The sequence below is a fragment of the Danio rerio genome, chromosome 16 (assembly GCF_049306965.1).
Source record: "Danio rerio strain Tuebingen ecotype United States chromosome 16, GRCz12tu, whole genome shotgun sequence".
Lineage (NCBI taxonomy): Eukaryota > Metazoa > Chordata > Actinopteri > Cypriniformes > Danionidae > Danio > Danio rerio.
In genome coordinates this window covers 43,970,380-43,997,148 of record NC_133191.1, presented here as the reverse complement: position 1 = coordinate 43,997,148, position 26,769 = coordinate 43,970,380, and the positions used below count along the sequence as shown (strand labels likewise).

Below are 26,769 nucleotides of genomic sequence, written 5' to 3'. Positions count from 1 at the left end.
TCCGCTGTGTAAAACATATGCTGGTTAAGTTGGCGATTCATTCCGCTGTGGCGACCTCCTGATTAATAAAGGGAAAAGAAAATGAATGATTGAATAAATACTTTAGTCATTGGGGGCCACAAGTACTAATTTGTATTAATGTTTTGCTTGTATATGTATGTATATGTTTAATTATTTTAAATAGTTCTCTCTTGTGAAAATGCATATAGCCATTGACCAATTTATGAATCAACAAGGCCATTTTCAGCCAACAATCTTTAACGTTCCATCATAGAAATAGGTGGCCTAAATAAGTAAGTTAACAGCAAATTAAAATTTTTGTGTATCATAAACTTATTGTTGCAACACATCTTGCTTTTTTAACAAAGGACATATTCCATTGGAAAATCTTATTAATAGTGTAATCTGAATTGGTTTCACATTAACCCATTTAATTCAATCATTCATTCATTCACTTTCTTTCAGCTTAGCTCCTTATTTATCAGGGGTCGCCACAGTGGAATGAACCACCTTACCCTATTTAATTTCACACATATATTTAAAATTCTAAACATTTATTAGGCAAGTAATGTACTATGCTCAGCTGATAATTTGCTTTTCTTTTTGATAACTTATTTTTTTAGGTTTTGTTCTTTGTAGTTAAATTGTACAGTCTTAATTTACCTTCTCGATATTGCTTATTTTTGTATATAAAGTATATAGTATCTCCATCATAATAATTTGTGTTGCTTACTTTTTTTCCAGAGTAGCTTTACCCCAGTTTCCTATTCACAAATTAGTTCTTTTTTGTGTTTTGTGCAAGTTTGTATTTTTGACCTCCTGTTTTCTGATTAACACACAGCAAGTGTTTTTTTGTTTGGTTTCCTTTTCATCTTTTTCATGTGGCTTTTGTTTTTATTGTGAAGAACCGCTGGCTTATTTTGTTGTTAATTAGCTGCAAGCCTGAGGAATTGTGTGAACAAGCATGCTAGGCATTTTGAAGTGGGTTGAAAATTGAAAGTCTATGCAATCCAGTGGACTTATTAATGCAATTCAATTCAGCTCTTTCATAAAAACACGGTATGCACATTAACAAAACTCTCACTTTTTCATGTGATTAATATGTTTAGCATTAAATTACAATACAGCAATACGAATTTGGTGACAAGATTTGTTTTTAGGACAGTTTCTTTAAAGTTATTGTCACCTGTTGTTAATGATTATTGTCAATTAATATGGGATGAAATTTTGTTGAAATTACTTTATCCCCAAAAATGACACATCTGTTTTCATTTACTTTTTAAAGTTTTTCTAAAAAAGTATGAGGAGAAATGTGATAATATTAAATAGGCAACCATGAGATCCAATGCCTAATGGCTCAGCAGAATTAGGAAAGAAATGCATACAGTACTCTATTTGCAACAAATCAAGCAGTTTTTGTTCAATGTTGTATTCAAACAGACCAGTTTCTTACTTATACATTGCATCTTGCTAGTTTCTTCTCTTACCCTGTAATTTTTACTGCCATGGGAAGATTACTGACAAGGCAGATTCAGATAGGATTAAAATCATGCAGATGCTCGAATAGTTGTTTCATTACCCCATCTTCTTATATACAACTCCTCCCATCCCAGCAGGGCTTTTGACTCAAACTAAGGAGATCTCCAACCAGATCTTCTTCATCCACATGTGTAGATCTGCTCCACATTCATTCACAAGCCCAAACATGTGCACAACTCTGGCTGTGATTAAGTCAACAGACGTGTCTTTCACTCAATGCCATGTGTGTGACTGGATGTAGGAAGTGTCATGTAGCAGCTGGCAAATGAGCATGAGTGAGTGGGCGATTGGTCCCCTCAGAAGGGATTAAGACCACAGGAAGTGCTTAGACGCTTCTAGCCCTGGAGCCTGGGACTGATTCCATGCACTGACTCAGTCTAATTCACTCCAAACGGACTTCCCAAAAGCTATTCAACCAGGCATTTGAGAGCGATTGGGTCACTCCTCTGTGCGAGTAATTTACATTTGGTGAACGAGTTAGAAGTTTCGCCTAGAAACCTTCAGCCAATCCGTGGTGACTCACATCCTGTTTTTTTAAACGTTCTATGCTCAGCCTTAGGGCATGTTTAAACAAACACTGTGTGCTTGTTGTGAATGTGTGCATGGTTATGCCTAGTGTTGTTATTTCAGCCCAATCTCACGAGGAAACAAAACTATTAAGCATATTGTCAGAAACTTCATTTGTATGAAACATTAAAAGTTTCAATGCTTCCAAATCTCAGCCCTAACCCTAACTGTCACTGGGGGATGAGCATATCACAATAAAATGTACCAATGAGGCCATACTTAATACGAATTAGCCACTAAATCAAAAAGTTATGAATTTTCGTTTAATGTTCCTCGCTGGTGGAATGATCTTCCCATTTCCAAACGACAACTAAAAACTCATTTGTTCTGCAATCATCTACATAAACTTCTCTAAAAAGGACCTGGACCTCCTTTTCTCTCCCCGACTCAACAACCTCAAAGCATTATGCATTTTAACTCCCGATTCACATGGGGCTTCATCATGAGCACTTAAGGCCTGTCTGAAGTGAGGGCTGACGCGATCGTCATAGCAGCTTCAGGCAATAAAATTAATGCACAATTGGCTACTGTATGTATTTGCATAAAGCTATCTGATTGGCTGACACTTCCATTGGCACTTGAAAAGTAGAGAAATTCTCAACTTCTGCAGCTAGCAATGCTGCTGAAGCCAACGGATCCACAGTTCGGCAACGCTTGACATCACCCATTCAAAGTAAATGGGAAGCGTTTATGATGACACCCTGTGTGAATGGGTCATGAGTGTGCCTCACAAAGGTGAGTGGGTTTGATAAACCACCTGTAGAAAACTATTTAATCTCTCTGATGCTGTGTTCACACCAGATGTGGAAAGCGCAAATAAATCCCACTGTTCGCACGGAAATAAACACGTGAACATTTTGAGTTTACTCGCTTCTTTCTCTAGCTATGTTGCTAAATGGCTTACATGGATTTTCTTGAGAGAGTGTTTATGTGCTTTATAAAGGCTGAAAAACAGCGTTAATTCATTTGAAACCGTGTTTGAGTCCACTAGATCCAGTCAGAGGTGCACCCAGCTCTGTGAGTTCATCAACTCTTTCAGAAACTATACCTGGATGATGGAAGCTTTCAGCAGTGCTTCCCACTGAGCCGAGCTTGATGAACTGTTGCCCGGTGTTAGCAGCAAGATTTCCCCTCAAGACACCAACAACAGGCGCTACATCATAATCACGCCCCTACAAGACAAAGTTCATGATTGGTTGAAGCAGCACGAATGTTCGCTGAAGTTTTCCAACTTGAGCACGTCAATCGCTCAAAACAATTAACTCGCGCCGATTCATTTCGTGAATCACATCATTCGTGCCACCTCATTCGTGTGTATTGTGCTGCAGGATAGCTATTCATGTGTGTACAATTACTTAACATGTATATCACTCTCGCCTCATGCTTTATCCGCGTCTGGTGTGAACGCAGCATGATACTTTAACCAGCATTTTGACTAGTTTTGCACAATTGCACCACACTTTCTTATCTCTATTTTTTTATTTATCTTTTTGCTTTTCCAGCAATTCACACACTTGCCCTATAGAAAAATATTTCTCAGTGTTTCTGTTTTAGCCTTAGGTGGCATGATTATGGATATCAATCCATATCTCTAAAAAAACATAGTGCATTTATGAAGTGCGCTTCAAACAAGTGAGTGGGCCTGACAAACCACCTGTAAGAAACACTCTTCTCTCTATATAAAAAATACATTCCCACCTCTTTATTCTAGAACTTAATTCTCTGAGCACTAAAGCTGATTTATACTTCTGCATCGAGTAATCGGCGTGACCCACGGCTACTGTCTTGACCCTGTCCACATACTTCTGCGTGCTGTTTGTGATGCTCTGCCATAACACGTCCCAAACGCTAGCTACCATTAGGTGTTTATGTTCCTTTGTGTCGAGTTTCTTTATGCGTGTTTTGTTTTTTCTGAATGCTACTTTAATATAAAAGTAGCTTTTTTTTCAGAGTTATGCAAATCCTTAATAGTTTCTTTCTATAGTTAGTACTTCTTGTGTGTTTTGTCTTTTTTTATTAAACTGCAGAATGCCACCCCAATTGTAAGTTGCTTTGGACAAAAGCGTTTTCTAAATAGCTAAATGTAAATGTAACGTAAATACCATGATACATTAGGTTATTCATATTTAGTCTGTGTTTGTATACAGGCTTTAGCTGTGTGATATAATAGTGTACATTGGGCCTTGTATATATAATACTGTGCACAAAAACTTTGAAGTCCTCCAATAATCCTTTGAGTCATCGTGTTTAAATACACTAGATTAGTCAGTATTGACTGCCTGTAAAAGCCCCACCTTATTTCTGGCCCTTTTACCCGATGTTGTTATTATTTCCAAGGGCATTTGTATACTCTGCACATCTCCGTAAGCCTAGGGATAATGGGAAAATGTGTGAGGGATGACTTATCTGGGATTTGGTTCTGACTCATTTGATGTGAAGAGAGGTGTGGTTTTCAGACCTATAACAACATAAGGAATGAACGACTCTTGAGACTAGTTCAGTTTGAAGATTGGGACACTTTAGAGTGCAGAAAACAAAAAAAGCAATGGATGAAGAGCGTAATTGCCTACAGGTTGTTGAAACAAGTCATTTGTCTTTTGAGTCAGCTTCTATTACAACAAATCAGTCAAATAGTACTTCGTGACTCAGTATTGAAGATTTAGAGAGTTTATGGAAACTCCTGAAGGCATTTCTCAAATAATATGTAGAAATATTTCAATATTTTTGAACACAGGAAGCAAAATTGCTGAGTAAAGGTTCTAATTATTTGTAGGTATAAACAGTTGAAGAAAATATTTAGTCAATAATCTTAGTCGTGATTTAGTTCAAATCATTTTGAAAGGCTCTGAAACCATATCCCATATCATATGTAACAAAGTTGTACTTTTGACACAGAAAAAAAAAACAAAAAAAGATAACTGGATGAAGAAAATACAGCGAGTTGAAACAAATAAGTGGTTCATTGGACAGAATAATGTAGCCTCTTCAGGCGACTCCATACTAGCAAATCAGCCTAATGGTGCATTTTGCAAATTCAGTTGATTCATTCGGAGAGCCCACCCACATGCTGGGTCCTTGAAAACATTTCTCATAACAATATAGCAATTTTTTAGAACCCAGAAAACAACAACTGCACTGGATGAAGAGAATAATTACTCACAATTGCATGACACAAATACTACAAATTTAAAGAAAACTGCTTTCATTGGTCAAACAGAAGCTGTGTTTGTTGCTTTGTTTTCTGGGACTCTGGATCACTAACAACCGGAAATGTTGAGCTTTAAAAAATAAATCTGTCAGATGAACTTTGTACAGGAAGCTTCCAATCAAACGAATTGTGTTTGGTCCACATCCCAAAAACGGTTTATTCTGCTGCAGTGTCATGGACTGAAAAACAATGCTGCGTATGAAATGTGCATATTTAGGAAAAATAAAAGAGCTTATCTAGATCTAACACAAACCAATTTGGCATCTTCTTTTGTGCTTCAAGTAAGAATCTTAGATTTTTTGATTGGATATGCAATGTTTAAAGGCACAACATTTTTCATGTCATAATCACTTTTCTGGCCAATGGGGGCGGGCAGCTTGTAACAAACAAGATCTTGCCTAGCTTTTTATATGAAGGATGAGAGAAATAAAATAGTTTTGTTATAAAATTATGTAGATTTGACATTTAAAATGGGTGACACGGTGGCGCAGTGGGTAGCACATTCGCCTCACAGCAAGAAGGTCGCTGGTTCGAGCCTCGGCTAGGTCTGCTGGGTCTCCATACTGGCGTTTCTGTGAGGAGTTTGCATGTTCTCCCCATGTTCGCGTGAGTTTCCTCCGGACGCTCCGGTTTCCCCCATAATGCCAAAGACGTGGTACAGGTGAATTGGGTATGCTAAAACTGACCGTAGTGTATGAGTGTGTGTGAATTAGTGTATGGATGTTTCCTAGTGATGGGTTGTGGCTGGAAGAGTGTTAGCTGCGTAAAACATATGCTGCATATGTTAGTGGTTCATTCCGCTGTGGCGACCACTGGTTAATAAAGGGACTAAGCCGGAAAGAAATTGTATGAATGAATGAATGAATGGCATTTAAAACTATGTTTGATGATGAAGATCATGCAGACAGGGACATTCTGTTTTGTCACCGTCAATGTGTCAGGTGGAGAACAAAAGTATTTTAAATGGTGGTTCTACATAGCCAGATCTACAGTATATAATCTATAGTATGAGGTATATTTATCCACATTGTTACGATCAGATGCTTCCTTTCTCACTGTGGCCAATTGTTTTTTTACTTAGAGAAATGAAAATTGAATTATGATCTGTCTCTTGCATATAACGTTAACACTAGAAATGCACCACTAAAGGACTACAAATTCGCCGGTATATGGACTACAAGTTCCAGTCGTGCACTGCTCACACACACCTGTTCCTCATTTGGTAAATTACATACACTCACGACTGGGAGCTGCTCATGAACTGCTTACAGGGACTTTAAATACAGCGCACACACACACACACACACATCAGAGCTGAGTCTTGTTATTAACCTTATTATTCAATGCGGAAGTGCGATTGTTTTAGAACTTCCAATTCAGTTGCCTATGGGAGAAATGACTAGGAATAATAAATTACAAAAATGGTCAAACTACTTGCTCTAAAAACAAGTGTGTTCCTGACATTACACACAAAGCAGAATAATATAATATGCAAATATCAGTTTGCAACATCAAGCACCATACCAAGCTGTTTTAATCGTCTAAAAATGAATGAAGCGAAAGAAGCCGAAAGTCTCAAGCCAAAAAGATTTAAATGGCTATGCTCATATGACAAGAATAAGGTCAGTACTGTTTTTGTGAACATTCCCACACGTTTTCTCTTGCCTTGTTTGTTTGTTTATGTTGCCTGCTGCCTGCCTTTTGACTATAAACTTTTTTATATGACCACAACTCTGGATTTGCCTGAAATTCTGAATACATCTGTTTGCAACTGTGCTGACCATTGTTTGCCGACCATTCTGTTGAATAAATCTTGCATTTGGATCTGCACCTCTGTTGTCAGCATCCACTATACATTACACAGCAATTTAAAATATCATTTTCCAAATTATAATAAAAAACATTAAACAAAAATATACTGTTATTGATGTTGCTGTTATTTTCCATGAAACAAAAATATTACAGGATTATTTTAAAAAAATATACAATTATTGTTTTCAAAATGTAACATTTTACAAACTGCAACGACCCTAACAAAATGTTACTTTTCTTACAACTTTTTCTTTTTATTCATATTTTACAAAAGTCCAGAGATTATGTATGCTAGCGAAATATGTTTGGATGAATATTTGTAAGTATTTTATAGATACTTTTTTCTGATATTTTAATCTGGTTCTGGTAAAGCTTTTGCTGACAACTTAAACATGGCCACGTATCTCCACGTATATCATTAAACATGGAAACACATCGAGAAATACTTTTATTTCCTAGAAACCCTGATGCTATACACAAGAATGAAAAATGAGTCAAATCGATGCCCACATAAACCATTTAAAGCGTTTAGCATCCTAGTCTCTTAACCTTTCATCTTTGCCCACACTTCACCCATGAACACCACTCAAAAATAGACTTTTTTTTTTCAATATTACTACTTGTGGCCTTCTGGTATCTCGCTGGTTCAGGTGACAGGAGAGCAGAAATACACATAGCAAGCATGCCAACAGAAACCCAACTCCTCTCCTGTCCTGAGCCTTTGTGTGCTCAGAATAGAGCCGTCAAGAAGACACTCGCGACACACTTAAGCTCTTTGATATAACAGACAAAACTAACCGCAGTAAAGTTTTGTTTACGTTTATGTCTTCAGGCCGCCGGCGGAGTAGATGGGTGTCAGACTCAGAACAGACGTTTCAGGTGTTTCTGAGGAAGGATCTGACCACACACCTGTCGACTCAGAAACGTTTCATTATTGCCAGAGTGATAAATGATGCCAGCGTGGCAGGTGTATAAAACTTTCAAACACACTTCTACTAAAACTTCTACACTACATTACTATTCAAATCTGAACAGATAGTAAAACCCTTGGAACCTTACAATTGAAAATGGTTGTTGATGAACTCTGAAATGTAATGCACTAAACGACTCACACACTTTTCAGGTTCATGCTTGACAAATAGAAAGTTTGTCACCCAGTGGTTTGGTTAGTGGCTAGTTTATCTTCCACCATTTTCACAAGCAAACTCTAGTCAGAGTTTTAAAACTAGTGCAGTTCTTCAGTGAAATAAAGGCTTGTATAATGTTAAATATGAACAACAATGGGGTTAATTTTTGTCAATTAAATGTAGAGTACACTTTTAAACCCAAAAGCTGGGTTTAATCTGGCACATTTGCTACCCACGACAAGTCATGATTTCATTAAGAAAAAAAATCACATTATCTGACATAGTGACATTCGTAACCGACAATAAAAATCGTGTAATCTGACTGGGACTTCAGTGAAACAGCCTTTGAGCAAGTTTAGTTTAATTTGTTTGGAATTTTATTTGATTTTGTTCATGTAAATTATTTAGATATTTCCTAATTGCAGCAATAATTCAATAAAAAGATTATTGGAAGGGATGGATTAAAACACATCTGATCTTTTTCATGTTGTTAATGCTTTTAATTTAAATTGAGCCAACTAATTTACAAAAAATTTTTATTTTGTAATACATTAGTATAAAGTATATATACCTATTATAATTCATTTAATACTTATTAAAGTAGTCAGAAGTAAATGTTTTGTTTTCATGGTGTATTTAGTTTAGGTTTAATGATACCTTACTCTTATTCTGAACAGCGTTGAGCTGCTTCTATCAATCTCCATAATTTTATTTCCTTGTACAAATGACTCTCACTTTCTTCATCTCTTGTTCTTTTACACCCTCAGGCATGCTCATCTGCTGTTTGATAGGAGCACTTGAGCAGCATGATCTCAAACATACTCGCCAGTGCTTTGATAAATCCCTCTGCTCTTTCCAAGAAGCTGTTCTGACCTCTGAGAAATGTAATTCACCTCTGACGTGCAGCGGCACCAAAATGCGATATTTTCTGAACTGAACAGACTGAGCAACTGGCTACACTTTTAAAAAGACTAAGATGTATTACAGGTACACTCTTTTATTTTAATTATTGAATCCCTATTGACAAAGAATCAGATTTATAGATGATAAATGTACTGTAATGTACTTTTAGTCCAAGCTCTTGTCATCTCAGGGCTGGACTACTGTAATGCTCTTTTAGCTGGTCTCCCATCCTGCACTCTCAAGCCTCTACAGATGATCCAGAACGCTGCAGCTCCTCTGGTCTTCAGTGAGACAAAGAGAGCCCATGTAACACCTCTTTCTCTCTCTGCATGGGTTACCGGTTGATACTCAAATCAAGTTCTAATCACTGATGCTTGCTTGCAGGCTAGCCACTAGCACTGCACCCTCTTACCTCCACATGCTCCTAAAGGTCTACATCTCCTTCAGGAGCCTCCGCTCAGGGAGCGAGCATCAAGATGTACTGCCATCGCAGAGGGGCTGTAAGTCACTTTCCAAAACCTTTTCATTCAATGCTCCACGCTGGTGGAATGATCTTTTCTAGTCGGACTGCAGATTCACTGGCATCTTTCCAACGACAACTAAAAACCTCTGAGACAACTAAAAATCTCTTCTGAGAACACCCGAAACCTGGTGAATAAAACCAAAACCCCCTGTAGAAGCACTTTTTTCTCTCCTTCTCCCTTTCTAATTAAAAAAACTAAATTCTCTGAGTACAAATAAGTTACTTTGTATAACAAGCACTTCTTGTGTGTATTGCCTCTTCTTGTTGATTTGCTGAATGCCTCCTCAATTGTAAGTCGCTTTGGACAAAAAAGTCTGCTAAATGACTAAATGTAAATTTATTCAAAATTTAAAAGTGCTAGTTAATACAATGACACCGGTTTGATCAGTCTTGGCTGGTCCCTGGAGCCTACAATCACACTGGTGTAAGAACATTGTTCAGTGCGTCATGTGATCAGCTATTAAATTCAAACCTTCTTTCCTGCGATATTTAAGTTTCAGAACAAAACATACTAACAAAACATAATTACTAAACATTAAAAATTATGGAAAAAACTGATAATAAATATTATTTTTAAAACATAATCAAACAATGTACTTTACTCACCTCTGATACATGCTGTTTATGTTTCTAGAATGATTACTCTGTTCCCCTACCACTCACTTTTATACAATTCAGAAGAAGTTGATAAATTATCATGTTGTAAATCCAGCAGCTCTAATCTCTCCTCTGCAGCACAGACTAAGGACAATTTATACTTCTGCACTTAGTGCACCATAGATCTCACATACCTTTCGCCACACCCTGACTCTCTAAAAATACACATTGCAGCGAATATCTGTAATTTGTGGGGCAGAGATGTGTGATCTGTGGGGCAGAGAGCCGTGGGAGAGGAGTCAGTGGCGCAAGGGTTTAACAAGTGTCGAGTCCCATGCAGGAGCTCCAAATGGATACTTTCATTTACTTTATAATTAAAGTTGAACGTTTATTACATTTGCTAATTTCTGCTTCCTTCTTCATTGAATAGGTTTGAGTTTGAGCTACTTTTACAGATGCATTGCACGCATTTCCAGCGTAAACCCAAAACATTGGCAAAGAAACTCGACACAGTGGACCCTCAATACCCCACCACTTACTAGCATTTCAGAATAGTTTAAATAAGTGTAGTTTGGGCTGGGCAATAAAATTTGTATCTGTATTTATTGACCGAACACCATTGTCAATATCGTTTAAAAAAAAAAAAAGCTTGGTATCAAATTTTGCTATGAAGCGCTGTAGTTCTATTAAATTGTGGCTGCTGACATTTCCAATGGAGACACGCAACTTGCATGGCACACATATGGGAGCGACATGCACATGTTGTGCAAGCGGCACACTTGACACGCAGGCATTTTCCAGGTGCACTTAGTTAAAAACCTCTCAACTTTTCAGAATTCCGCAAGCTCACCACGATTCATGTAAGTAGAACTAACCAATCTGCTTCACGATTTGTATTGATCTATGTCAGTAACGGTAGACTAATTACCTCAGACAAACACTGCAGTGCTTTTTACTTTGCTTGGGAGCTGGAGGATTGGTTTGTTCGTTTGTCATCCTCTGAGGAAACGGTTGATGATCGTCTAGTTACAGAAAGACGGCAAGGGAGCTTAAGCGCAAATCGCATTGAAAGGAAACCACACGCTCGCAATTGTCACCTCAGGTCAGAATAACAACACTTGTGAAAATGAGTGCCGTGGCTAGCAGCACTGAGGAGATTTTAAATAAAAAATAATGTAAGGATGTCGCCAGAGTGACATTTTGGTTTCTTTTCTTGTGCATCCCAACCACTAGCTCCCCATCTGAATTTTTTTTTAGCATAAGAGGAAATATAGTCATTCACTTCACATTTTGTAATGTTGCAATATGTATTTGAATAATGATAGTTAGTTCACGGTGGCGCAGTGAGAAGCACAATTGCCTCACAGCAAAAAGGTCATTGGTTCCAGCCCTGACTGGGTCAGTTGGCATTTCTGTGTGGAGTTTGCATGTTCTTCTCATGTTTGTGTGGGTTTCCTCTGGTTGCTCAGGTTTCCCCCACAAGTCCAAGGCATGTGGTACAGGTGAATTGAATAAACTAAAATTGTCCAAAGTGTATGTGTGTGTATGGATGTTTCCCAGTGATGGGTTGCAGCCGGAAGGGCATCTGCTGATCCAAACGAATACCTATGGCTCCATATGATACATTATGATTTTATGAAGTGAACAGATTGTCCTGTACATGAAGCTGAACAATAATTACATCATTACCTTTAAGCCATACTCTTGGCAAATACTTCTGGGCGCATTTAAAACAGTCTGGAATGCAAATCTCCTGTAGCGTTGTGATTTAAACGGTAGGCCTACACAAGCCGTCTCTTGCTTGATTGCAAGTGATCCTTTTAAATTTGTAATAACTTTTTGACAGGCAGCTATAATGAAAGTTCACACAATGTGGTTTTGCAGCAGCAGCACATCAAGTCAGTGTTTAATATTCCACCGATGCAAAGACTTGCGTATCTAGGATGCCCCAAGGGCGAGTAAATTAACAGCAAATTTTCATTAATGGATAAACCATCTCTTTAAGATTCTAGAGGAGAATGTTTATAACTTGCAGGAATGGATCATCAGTGTGTGAACGAATGTTTTCTGACATCTGTGTTCATCATTGCGTGCTGTAGTTGCAACATTTATCATATAGCTGAACGTGAAATCACCAGCATTGGTTTCAAATCACTTAGTGTGAACACCTCTCTTTAGATAGAAGCGCTAACATTAGCGATGAGTAAAAGAGGTGATGAAATATTCAGAGAGGATAAAGTGTCCTGAGAGTCCTGGCTGTGCTCTTAGCGCTGTTATATAAATCCACCGAAAGATTTCAACATAGTCATACGCAAACAATAATCAGTCATTCTCAGATCTTGGCAGCCCCGACTGAAAATGTCCTACATGCTGCACTATGTTGGTCTGCAACCCCTGACAGCATCATGTGCTGATGTTTGTGATTTCTTCATCTCTTCTCTCGCTCTCTATCTCTCTTTACATCTGTAAACTTCTATACATGCTCAAACTCATCCCTCTTCTCCATCCAACAAACAAGCCTCAGGATTGACTTAAATATTGAGACATCACATAATTCAATCTTTCATTAGCTGCCTTTAAAAAAATCATTAAAAAAACACAGAAGGCTTATGGTTCTTATGTAGGCCTACTGTTTAAATCACAGACAGAGACAGCTGTATTGTAACTTAGTATGGTTTATACTTGATGCCTGACATGGCTAATGATCACTTAGGTTGTCCACTATAACAAGTGATATGGTATAATGATTACAGGGCAGCAACTGTTTCTGGGGGCCACATGAACACATGTGCATTCATGTTTACCTAGCTATCTATGCCATAGACATACCATATGCTTGTTAGTACCTCCTACTGCCTGCTGTTGTATTTAAATTTAGTCAATAATGATTGCTGAAGTTAACATTAAACTTGTGCATCTGTTTAAAGAGATCTGGTAGCTTTCAATAGACATATTGTGTAAATCGTGGCATCAATTTTTGCTTTTTAAATAAATAAATTTGTAATTATTATATGATAAAATATATTTTTACGCTCTAAAAATGCCAATTGGGTCAAATATGGACACATGGACAACAACAACCCAGCAGTTTTTGAGTGAAGTGTCTAAAAGTAATTTATTATGACTCTTATCAATCTAAAAATCAAAATGTAGGTTAATCAATATTTATTCTGTCCTGTAGTAATATATAAAAAATAAGTGGTCACATGACGTTTGATTATTTTTTTTAACAAATTAAAACTTATTTTTGACAAATCAGCAAAACATTTAGTGGTTAGAAGGATTGTGGCAACTATAACGATATAAAATGGCAATTGAGTAATATTTTTCTTAATAGGTTGTTTAATATAGTCATTTTAAACGACTGTATATTATAATAAATATAAAGTTTATTATATGCTTGACAAGATTTGAGATTTTTTGTTACACATAATTAAATTTAAGTAGGTCTTTCTAATGCATGAGGCAAAATCTAAATTTAACGTTAGTAACAACTAATGGAGTTACTGACTTACTCGTAATAGGTTTTGAGTAGGGCTGCACGATTTTGGAGACATTTTACATTGCAATATTTAGTTTTTCTTCTATATTTATTGTGATATGAATATAATTATTTCACCAGATGACTTGAATATCTCAATTTGGAAAGAGCACAAAATTTTGTATTGACTGGGATGATTTCGTAGGCCAGATAATCTGCATAAATCCTTTTTTTATTAAACTGTATTAGACTATAAATTGAAGCAAATAAAACTGCAGAGTCTTTATTGTATAAAAGATAAATACAGTACATTTGTATTGTAATAATTTCTTGTACATAAATTATTTAAATACACTTGAAATGCTGCAGTCATAGGCCTTAAAAACAAATCAAGCAAGCACTCTTTCACTCTATTATAGTTAAACTTCACAATCACCCAACAGTATGGTTCTTGGTCAGCTATAATTCCACTCAAAACTCAAAGGGATGAATAAACTGTAGCTGAACTTGACATTGCAGATACTGCGATGTGACTAATGTGAATGATCACATTGTGATATCAATGCTGAAACGATATATTGTGTCTAGTTTTGAGTAAAATATTAATATTTGTTTTATGCAAAAACTAAAACATTTTAAAATTGCAAATGATAAAAGTTAGTTTGTCAGAATAGCTAATGTTTTTTATTTGTTTTGATTGAATTTGTAGATTAAAGACCGCTTTCTTCTTCTTCTGAGGTTAAAGCATTAATATTTTGTTTAAAATTTTGTGAAATTAATTAGAAAACTGCTGGATTTACTGACTTGTAATGGATTTTGGTTAAATTATTATTTCATGGGTTTTGATTGAATTATTACGTCAAATACAGCTTTATTGTTTTTGAGGTTAAAACATTAACATTGTCTTGTCTAATAGTTTGTCTAAAAATAATAAAAAAACAGTTGGTTTTATTGACTTAATGGGTTTTGAGTAAAATATTAATATTATTTTATTAGACAATGGTCATAACATGTCAAACTTACAACTAATACAATTTTTATTGTTTGATTTTACATCAAATACAGCTTTAATGTTCTTCTGAAATTAAAGCGTTGATATTTGTTGTCTAAAAATGTATAAAAAATTATCTGGAAAACTGCTGGATTTACTGATTTATAGTAATTCATTCATTCATTTTCTTGTCGGCTCAGTCCCTTTATTAATCCGGGGTCGCCACAGCGGAATGAACCGCCAACTTATCCAGCAATTTTTTTACGCAGCGGATGCCCTTCCAGCCGCAACCCATCTCTGGGAAAATTCATAGTAATGGGTTTGAGTAAATTATTAATATTTATTTGAATAAAACTATCATAACATGTCAAACTTACAAATGATAAAAAGTTTGTTAAAAGTTTGTCAGAATGAATAATGTTTTTATCTGTTTTGACTGAATTATTACATCAAATAAAGCTTTAATATTCTACTGAAGTTAAAGCATTATTTCTGGTAAATTTGTCTAAAAATAATCTGGAACACTGCTGGATTTACTGACTTAGTAATGGGCTTAAGTAAAATATTAATATTTATTTGAATAAAACAATATCATAACATTTAAAAATTACAAATGATAAACAGTTTGTCAGAATAAATGTTTTCATCTGTTTTGATTGAATTTTTAGATCAAAAATAGCTTTATTGTTCTTGAGGTTTAAGCATTAATATCGTGTTGTCTACAAATTTGTCTAAATCTAATTTGAAAATTGCTGGATTTACTCATTTAGTAATGGGTTTGAGTAAAATATTAATATTTATTTTATTCAAAACTTATAACATGTCAAAATTACTAATGAGAAGTGAATTTGTCAGAATAACTAATGTTTTGATTTGAATTAATACTTAAAATTCAACTTAAATCTGAAGTTGAAGCATTGGTATTTTGTTGTCTAAAAATGTATAAAATAAGCCACATTTTTGTAAAACTTTTACTTTATATTTGCATTAAGTAACAAAAAATATTTTTTAAAACACATGATATTGTCTAACCGCACTCACGCACACACACGCACGTGAGCAATATAGACATAATAACTACATATCACCACATGAAAAACATCATGAAGGAACCGCTTCAGACAAGTGAGAGCGTCGTGTTGCAGACTATCCATCGTCTTTTAACGACTCGAATCCCACGATGATACCGTCAACGTATTATTTAAAGTCCTACACAATAAAATTAGAAGTGAAGGCATGTGCATAATAACAGGCTGTAGTAAAGGCTGTGTTAGAGGGAGGGAGACGGAGGAAAGTCCTGCCCTTTCGGAAAGATTTCCTGTTTCGAGCAGAAGTGACTGACTGAAGCCCATTCCCTCACAGTGACTGTTGACTCCAGCAGAATGAGACGCGCTCCTTCAGTCCGGATCACACGATAAAATCACCACTCTTTCTGCTCAAAAAAACGCCTGCTTGATTACATTCACATTAATGCGAGGGATACGGGTTCGACTGCGTTTCTAATGGAGCGATATCAGCTTTCTGTGCTCTGCTGGTGGACTTTTTTGATTTCTACAGTTGTGGATTGGCGCGGAGTCGGTGAGTTAATGTCTTGACACCTATCGCGCGCTCCCTAAGTTGCCAGGTATTTTCACTCGTGTAAATGTGTGCTTTTTACGTGTTTATCACCTACCGTGGCTCATTTGGTCATAGAGGAGCGTTTGTTTTTCGACTGCTTACTTTTTATGCGTGCAACAGGTGATCGCGTTCAGTGAAAGCCAACTTCATCGCAGCTTTTTCCTCTGCAGTTTTCAAGAGTTACGTAAGAAGCTGTATATTCGCTCAGGTGTTTCAAGATGACATCAGCCCCACAATATGCAGTTTTATTGTCTTGTGCCGACTAAACTTTGCACGTCTGTGTTATTGATATCAGTGACTTGTGTAGGTGTCAACAAACCGTTATACAGTATGTGTCGTATTGTGTAGTGAAATTGACGTCTTGTTTAGAGTGCTCAGCATATATAAGTACACCCTTCACATATCTATCTTTTCAATTCATATTTTGAATAGGAAGCTATACAATATTATATTTGTGCATTTACATTAGTCAGTGGTCAAGCCAAATTTGGAGCTTGACTAACAAAATAACTTTAATAATTGTCCAAAAACAAGAACAGCCAAATTTATGTTATATTAATAATAATATATAAATAATATAAAATACAAATTTAAAAAGAGAAAAAATCTAGAGAAGCTAAAAAAAATTGAAAAATTAAGTTGACATTTTTTAGGTGGTATTTTTTATTTATTTATTTTTATTTTTTTCAACATTTTGCTTGAATTTGTTTATATTTTAATTTCTAAATATGTTGGGTGGCTAAAATATTTTTTTTTAATAAATATATCTGATTAATAAATCTGTTTTGTTTAAATGCACCAACATACATTGCCTATATTAACTGAGGACTGGCTAATTTTAATTTTAATTTAATTTTGAAAATGGGATGCTCTCAATTATGCTGAGCACTATATATATAAATAGTTAGGTCCATAAATATTGGGACATCGACACAATTCTAACATTTTTGGCTCTATACACCACCACAAAGTTTGATTTATGATTATTATTCTGTTCAGTTACCTTTGGACCCTTAACAAGTGGGAGGCACAAATGCAAACTGTTAAAATACCTGCACCGTTCACCTGCTTTGGATGTAAATACCTTCAATTTAAAGCTGACAGTCTGCAGTTAAAGCACACCATTGTGTTGGTTTGGTGTATAGAGCCAAAAATGTTAGAATTGTGGCAATGTCCAACTATTTATGGACCATATCCTCACTTGATACAAAACAAATGTTCAGAAATAATAACTTTCTTATAAAGATGTGTATTGTAGTTAATAAAACATATTAATTGTATTTACTTAATGTTTTTAAGCCAAGTAGTTACATTTGGGCTAAATTGAAACAAATTAATTGAACATTACTGAATTTAATTTGTTTAAATTCAGCTCATTTAAATAGTTTGCAACCACTTACCTTAAAAATAATTAGTAAATCCAATTAATCAGGTTTTTTTTAGCGTAATATATACATTAAGGGCAACACTGTAGTTCAGTGGCTATCACTGTCACCTCACAGCAAAAAGGTCACTGGTTTGAGTCCCGGCTTGCTCAGTTGGTATTTCTCTGTGGAGTTTGCATGCTCTCTAAAGGCATGCAGTACAAGTGAATTGTATGAACTAAATTGGCTGGATGAGTGTGAATGATAGTGTTGGATGTTTTCCAGTATTGGGTTGCAGCTGGAAGGGCATCCGGTGTGTAAAACATGTGCTGGATAAGTTGGCGGTTCATTCCACTGTGGCGACCCCTCTTGAATAAAGGGACTAAGCCAAGGGAAAGTAATAAAAATTAAGTTGGTACTTTATTGACAGTTTTTAGCTTGTTATATTCAGTCTCATTTAGCTTTTGAGATGCAAGGGAATCGTCACTATTCCTCTATTCTAATGGATGACTTTTTAAATATCAGAGTGTTTCTGGTGTTATTTCCTTTATGTGTGTGTGTGTGTGTGTGTGTGTGTGTGTGTGTGTGCGCACATAAGGAAACGCCCTTTTAAGCTGACAGCTGAAAAACATTACAAGTTTGTCTTTTCAGTTGTAGTGGAAGTGTTTGACAGTGCGCGCAGGACGCTCTTCCCGTTCAAACAGCGCTGCATCTTTCCTCCCACTGGCATAAATTGTTTATCTCTTTCTGTCCTGTCATTAATTTCAGCCTCTGTGATTACAGGTTTCTTTAGACACTAATTACACTTACTGAACTCCTCCCCACCTCACGCCTGTGATTACACATGAGGATATGTTTGTTGCACTGTGCTGGCATATGCTGCGTTTGGTGGAGCAACACAGATATTTCTTAGAGAAATCATATTTTCCAGATGTCCGGCTACATCTTTGCCACTTCCTGTTTCCAGGCTTGCTTGGCTGCATGTCTGCACACTCCACTGCTGAAACACACTAGGGCAGTGTGTGCTGCTGTGTTTCAGCCACGTGCAAGAGTTGTGTCCCACTTGTTTTAGGGATTACAAGTAGCATCAAGCGCCCCCGTATGCAGGTACAAGACTTGCCTTCCCTGTTGGTGTCTTTACTTAGAAATGTTACTTTTGTTTTTTGTCCTCCCAGTGCCCACATACTATTTTAAGGTCATTCGGTCTTGCATCATGCACATAACCTCAAACACTTTTTTTGATGTTGTAGGTGAGTTAAGTTTAATAGTGATTGTTACGATTAATAGTGCTAAGTTTTGCTGTTGTGTTTTGTACAGTCAGTTTATGTACACCCACCGGCCACTTTATTAGGTACACCTTACTAGTACCGGGTTGGACCCCCATTTGCCCTAAGAACTGGCATAATCCTTTGTGGCATTGATTCAACAAGGTACTGGAAATATTCCTTGGAGATTTTGGTTTATTTTGACTTGATTGCATCACACAGTTGCTTCAGATTTGTCGGCTGCACATCCAAAATGCGAATCTCCCATTACACCATATCCCAAAGGTGCTCTGTTGGATTGAGATCTGGTGACTGTGAAGGCCATTTGGGTACTGTAAACTTATTGTCATGTTCAAGAAACCAGTCTGAGATGATTTGTGCTTTATGACATGGCACGTTATCTTGCTGGAGGTAGCCATCAGTAGATGGATACATTGAGGTCATAAAGGGATGGACATGGTCAGCAACCATAGAAGCCGGCCCCGCATTATTCAATTTATGATTCACCAATCAACCCTTCCACCCCAGACCTCCTTCTTTCCTAGATGGGTGGCACAGTGGCCCAGCGGTTTGCACTGTTGCTTCACAGCAAGAACGTCACTGGTTCTAGTCCTTACCAAGCCAGTAGACATTTCTGTGCTTAGTCCCATGCTTTGGGAGTTTTGGGAGTTTTCTCCCCATGTTCACGTGGGTTTCCCAAGGGTTCCCCGGTTTCCTCCTACCATCCAAAAACATGCAACTTAAGTTAACTGACTAATCCAAATCAGCACCATAGACATGCTCCTACTAAGTAGTTATCTCTTAAGAGCAATCACGATCTGTTCATTAGCTTCTACAGCAGGGGAGTTCTCGAAATCTACCTGAGCTCAAACTCCCCTCTCGCCTTGCAAATAGGAGGGGGCCCCAGGCTTGAAGAACTTATGAGCTCATGGCTCTCTCCCGGGAGAGCATGTCAAACAAGCTTTGTAATCAATCATCAGCTAAGAGTGAACTCTTGAAGTTACGGTCCATGACAGCATCTAATTTTTACCACAAAATGAACCCCTCAACATCTGGCAACACACAGATATCCGATGACAGCTCAGAGGTAGAGTTTAAAGCCAAGGTACGCCTAGTTGTTTTTTTTTTTTTTAAACGTATTGTGTTAATTTGCACGTTGTGTCAAAATGCTGTTGGTCTAGATAATATCTGTATACTCTCTGTTGTGACTCGTGTACGATAATTTTGAGGTTTTAGTACGATACTTTAACTATTTCACTCTGGCAACACTGATTCTAATGCTTTTTGGCCGAAAATAAAATAAAATCAATAACTTTGAATATTGCAGTGCAACATAAGACCATGAGAAATGGTCCAGGGTCACATATAGTCTTTAAATGGCATTAGACAAAGCCTCTTCAGATCTGATAGAGAATCATTTAAAGCTCCAAATTGCTGCAAGTAATTTCCCATTTGGGCCTCTAGACAAGAATCACATATTTTAAGTAATAAAAAAATATCCCCAGCTTTAGATTTCTTAAACACGCATTATGAATACTGTCCAAAGGAAATAGTGTGAGGTAATGGATCTGCAGTATATAATGTTATCCAGGCAGGCTGGACAGTAGATAAAGAGGCAGTGAGCAGAGCACACAGAGTAAAAAAGCTTCTTTGTAGGTCCATGAAGCCGTCAGAGACCCAGGCTAGTGGATGAAGGTTGTGAATCTGAGCTTATGTTTACTGAAGCCTCTCTGGGCCTCTGCGACCGAGAACTCAAAAATAGCTATCTCGGGATGAGAAGAGGGGTCATATAACCTCAAAATGGCTGCATCTGATTTGACCATATTTGTCTTCGTATCCTCGTGGCTGACACAATCCCCTCTTGGCTCGCTCCAGTGAACCAGAGACCGAAAGGGCACACAGTCCTGCTTTATCTGCCCTTCTCCAAAGACAAAGTTAAAGCAGCCAGAAACGACAGTGGATGGATCATAAGGCAAGACATTATCATATTTGTAGTTTTAATTTGCAATTTGCAGTCAAGCCAAACCTATTATGCCACAAAAATGTGTTGACCTTTAACCAGCGCTGACTGGAGTGTGTAATTTATTCTCAGGCGTAATTTGAAAGTGCAACAAGCATCGATTAATAATATGGGCTTATTAGTGTTGCAAAGGTTAGTTTGGGTAGTGATGGGTGGGTTGGTTGTTTCTTCAGTTGAAGTGTCCTTGCTGTTATTCTGGCTGTGGAAGGAAAAGCCACACATCCGCTCTATCTGTGTTTCCTTCCTCCGACAGGTCACCTGTTTTGGAGACAGATTGAGGAGTGAGAGCTGAGTTAAGGGAAAATAGGGGTCAGAGGTCTTGTGATTGTCTTTCTACCGTGTTGTCAAACTGCTTTGTCTGTGTAGGATTTGGAAATAGGGGATTACTGCTGGTAGACCAATTTTCGATTGGAGTTTAAACTTGAAGGGCATTCACACTGACAGTGATTAGAGGTTGACTGTACTTTGTTAAAGAAATGAAACTTATGCCATCATTTATTCACCCCTCACTTGTGTCAGACCAGTTTAAGTGAACTTAAAATATATATATTTTGAAGAATGTTGGAAACCTGTAACCATTGACGTACAAAGTAGGGAAATCAAATATGTCAATGGTTACAGCAGTCACACATTTTCAATGAGGGCCACATTATGGAGGCTCTCAAAGGGCCGGTTATAACTGGTTATTAAGACTGTATGAATGTTGCTACTCCATAACATATTGGTAAATAATTGTCTCTTTAATTCAAAATAACATATTAAAGCAACAAATAAATTCATGCATTTGCATAAATGTAAAATAGATGTTATATACATTTATCAAGTTAAGAAACTCACATTACTCCATCAAAGTAAATAAGAAAGACAAAAATCATTACCTTTAGCCAATTTTTACATTTGAGTGAAGCATAACTGTAAATTAAAATAATTTTGAGCTGGATCGCACTACAAACATGCTTTATGGGCATGTAGTTTATAATCAATATATGATATAAAGTAAGAAGGGCTTTTATTGTAATCCTGGTTTCACATAAAAAATGAAGCACCGCATCACTTGCTTTAGAGCTTTTAGATGTTTTTCTTTTGACACAAATTTTCAGCTTTAGTTTAATTTGATAACTTGAACTTGCACAGACAACGCAAATTAGACAAATTCAAACTGTCATTCATGCTGCCCAGATTGCATTCATTTTCTACTTGCATGAATTTGAATTTGGTGTGAATCATATTCTATCACGTGCCACACAATGATATGGTGGGCTAGTTTTGGCCCATGGTATGAAGTCAGATCAGTCTCAAAAATAACACATTTACAAAATTAAATTTATAAGTGCACAGCACAACTCACATTCACAAAATACATTTTTGTGAATTCACAAGTAAAAATCCTAAATATTTTCGCCAAATAAATAGAATTTGAGTATTTATGAATTGTGTTTTGAATTTACAAATTGGATTTGTGTATTTATAAATAGTGTTTTAAACTTACAAATTGGATTTAAGTATTTATGAATTGTGTTTTAAACTAATGAACTGGATTTGTGCATTTATGAATTTTGAATTCATCATGTTTTAAATGTACAAATTATATTTTGTAAATGTGAATTGTATTGTGTTGTGGATTTATGAATTATATTATGTAAATGTATTATTTTTGAGACTGATCTGGCTCCATACAAGGTCTTCAGTTTAACACCTGTGGGTTATAGGTTTCCGATATACTTCTAAATATCTTACTTAAAAACTGGTTTGGAACAAGTCAAGTGTGAGTAAACGATGCCAAATTTTCATCCAACAACCAATGGGATGACATGCAGTCATGTTTATGACCAAAAAAGTAAAAATCTTGCACAAATAAAAATACAATATTCACCAATATGATAAATAAAACCCAGTATTTTACCAATACATAGTGCACATCTAATTTAAATGTCTTTTGAATTAGTATTTTTTAAAGTATTATTTACATATGTTTCTATTTAAGGCTGCACGATATTGTAAAAAAACTGACATTGCAATATTTTATTTGGTGCTAAATATTTTGCGATAGGGCGACGCTGTGGCACAGTAGGTAGTGCTGTCGCCTCACAGAGAAGATCGCTGGTTCGAGCCTCGGCTTGGTCAGTTGGCGTTTCTGTGTGGAGTTTGCATGTTCTTCTCGCGTTCACTTTCTCCGGGTGCTCCGGTTTCACACACAGTCCAAAGACATGCGGTACAGGTGAATTTGGCAGGCAAAATTGTCCGTAGTGTATGAGTGTGAATGAGTGTGTATGGATGTTTCCCAGAAATGGGTTGCAGCTGGAAGGCCATCCACTGGGTAAAACATATGCTGAATAGGTTGGCGGTTCATTACGCTGTGGTGACCCCGGATTAATAAAGGTACTAAGCTGAAAAGAAAATGAATGAATGAATATATTGCGATATAAATACATATTGACCAGATGACTTAAATAGCTTGCAAATAATTCATAATTTAAGATCAATTTGGGATTGATTGCTGTAGGGGAGTGTATCTGCATAAAATATAGGCTAATTTAAAAATGTCAAGCAATGTTTAATACAAAAGTGAAAAGATTTAAATAAAGAATTTTTGATTTTCTTCATTCAGAAATAAATGAAAAAAATCACTTTATAATAATAAAAACTTAACAATGTATAGTTTTTATTGAGTAAGTAATTGTAGAATGTACACTTAAAGCTGCTTGCGTTTAATTCATAGTGCCCAAATGGTTTAAATTGGTCACAGGCCTTAAAATTACATGCAAATAATAAACTTTCACTCGCACACAGAGACGTTTTTTGCTCGCATTTTCCGTCAAGGTTTAATGCCTCTTGACTATATAAAGAGCGTCAATGTGATTGTACACACCAACGAGCTAAACGGCAGGCGCAAAATTGTCATTTAAAAAAAAACGCCTCATGCTCGTTTTTGTTATTTGACGCGCCACGTTAAAACCTCCACCAATCAGGTTGCCACTTTTGTTCACGTGCACGGAGCTGCTGAAGTTACAGTAAACAGCACTTGGAGGCGCTCAAGCGCAAAACTGTCAATGCACATTGAAGAAGATGTCCAGAGGCGACATGAATGTGGAGCTGCTTATTGCTTTGTGAACAACAATTTCTTAATCGCTAGATCTGTAGCTGCTACTTGAACCATCTATGCTTGTCGGAGTCACCAGTAACTTTAACAACAAGCGTGTGAACTTCCTCTCTTCCTCTTCTTCTGCGTTACAAGTGGGTGTCGGAAGCTTAAAGTTGTGTAGCGCCATCTAACGTCAAGGAGTGATTTTGCATACTCTTCTGCTTGACGCCAGTGAAAATCACTTGGGTTTGAATGCAGAAAAACATCTCGTAAAATGCTGACGATAAACGCAAACGAAAAGCATCCCAGTGTGTAGGAGCCCTGAGGTTAAAATTGAAAATGACTCCACTATGTTGTTAACTAATGTCTGGTCAACTATAAATCCAACTACATTGCAGATCCCTGCTATGTGACTATTGCGGACTCGCACATTGTGATATCGATGACAAAATGTTATTGTGCAGCCCTAGTTCTGTTGCTTATTAATATTTATGTATAATATTTATAATATGTATAATATTAATATTTATTTAATATATTTTTGTTTTCACTTTGCATTAAGTTAACAGCGCAGTGTTTTAAATGACGAAACTGGTATAAATGAGCTTTTATAAGCCCACTAAACCTCTTTCCGTTAGAGTATTATTACAGTGGAGTGCTGGTTTAATGCGTTTGCCATATGATTAATGTGTTTAAATATGTGTTGGACTTACTGTACAGATTGTCCTCTGTGTCTTTCAGTGTGTTTGAATGACCGGTGCCCCTTTTAGTCCCATAGAGCCAAGGTGGCCTTTTATCACAGGAAAGTCTAGGAGGTGTGTGTGGTGCTCCAAAGAGCAGTTAAGCTAACAAATTACGTAATGCAGTTTAACGACTTCTTATGGATTGGCCAAATACAGGCACACTGCAATTGAGAAACCATACACTCTTAGAAATGAGTCACCAAAGTAAGTGTGTGCTTTTGAGCTCACCTTTCGGGTCTCCAGATGTACAGACTAAACCGGTGGCAGAAGCATAACTTTTCCACTGATCTGAGGTCTTGATGTCAGAGTGTGCTCTCAAAAACAGGAGTTTGACGCCGCTTGGTCTCTCTGTGCCGGTGTTTGCTTGATCGCATCAGTGCATTTAGGTCAGAGTCTCAGGAACCTGACAAGACGAAAAGAGGAAAGCAGGTTCAAACAGAGCATTGAAAGGCAGATAAAAGAGAGAGCAGCGTGTCTATCTGATGGCAGAAGCAGCCAGCATTTTATCTCGCACTCTTTTGTGGTCTCTTAGGACTTCATCCAAGGGCAGTAGAAGATGTATTGACTTTATGCAGATTTTGCACATCTTAGACTCCTTTATTTGATCAGATATGATGGTCAGATGTTAGTCAGGTTAACTTTTTTTTTTTAGTTTAAATCAGTGGCAAGTTCTGACATGGGGGCGAGGCAGTGGTCCAGTAGGTAGTGCTGTCGCCTCACATCAAGAAGGTCGCTGGTTCGAACCTCGGCTTAGTTGGTGTTTCTGTGTGGAGTTTGCATGTTCTCCCTGCCTTCGCGTGGGTATCCTCCGGGTGCTCTGGTTTCCCCCACAGTCCAAAGACATGCGGTACAGGTGAATTTGGTAGGCTATGAGTAGTGTATGAGTGTGTGTGTGAATGTGTGTGTGTTTCCCAGAGATGGGTTGCGGCTGGAAGGGCATCTGCTGCGTAAAAACCTGCTGGATAAGTTGGCGGTTCATTCCGCTGTGGCGACCCAGATTAATAAAGGGACTAAGCCGACAAGAAGAAAATGAGAAGTTCTGACATTTTTAATGGGAGCAGGCCTTGGTAAAATCGTGTTGACCTCAGCACCTATACTTAAACTAAAATATGTCAATTTGTTAAACGTGAGATGAAAATAGGACAGATAAAGATGGCATTATCATTTTTTTAATAATTCAGGTGGGCTAATAATTCTGACTTCAACTGTACATGATGTAAATTCACTGCAAAAATACCTTTTCTTTCTTTTTTTGTCTTTTTGAGAATTTGTTTTATTAATTTGGCTTGTTTTGAGGAAAAACTCACCTAAATTTGGCTTATTAATTATATTTTGGCATATTATTTCCTAAAACAATAATTACTTTTGCTTGTCCGGAAAATTGCATCTAAGACTATTAATTTTGTAAATATTTGGACTAAAAACAAGACAAAAAATCTAAGTAAGAAAAGCATATATATATATATATATATATATATATATATATATATATATATATATATATATATATATATATATATATATATATATATATATATTTTTTTTTTTTTTTTTTTTTTTTTTTTTTTTTTTTTTGCAGTATTAGCAATATGAGTTCACCATCTACGCAAAAAAAAATAAAACATTGTCACACAAGCTTGCGTTTTATAGGGCCAAAAGTGCACTGCAAGCACTTTTACAGTGTCTAAATCTAAAATGGCACATTCAAGGATCAGGTCACACTAATCCTTGCTTTTCTCAGAGCCTACTTTGCACTGATTGGTCAGATGTCCCAATCTGTTGTGATTGATTTATCAATTAGAGTGTATTTGAGAAAGAAAACATCTATCCAATATCTGAAATTGAGCTCTGTTTGCTCCCTCAACAGTGAAATGAGCATTTTAAGAATTTTTACATCAAATAAAGCATTTTTGAGGAAAAGCTTCATTAT

At 36.6% G+C, this 26,769-nt stretch overlaps 1 protein-coding gene across 28 annotated transcripts in view; it reads left to right on the top strand.

Moving 5' to 3' along the window:
- Positions 1 to 26,769, top strand: part of tgfbr2b (transforming growth factor beta receptor 2b) — a 117,961-nt gene that overhangs the window by 36,262 nt on the left and 54,930 nt on the right. For 2 of the 28 annotated variants that reach the window (XM_073924594.1, XM_073924586.1), the window contains exons 2-5: positions 7,959 to 8,093; positions 9,021 to 9,240; positions 9,374 to 9,462; positions 9,541 to 9,656. The exons of 2 other annotated variants lie outside the window; for them this stretch is intronic. In XM_073924594.1, the coding sequence (XP_073780695.1) occupies positions 9,461 to 9,462; positions 9,541 to 9,656 (118 nt within the window). In that variant the 5' untranslated portion in view covers positions 7,959 to 8,093; positions 9,021 to 9,240; positions 9,374 to 9,460. 28 annotated transcript variants of the gene reach the window in all.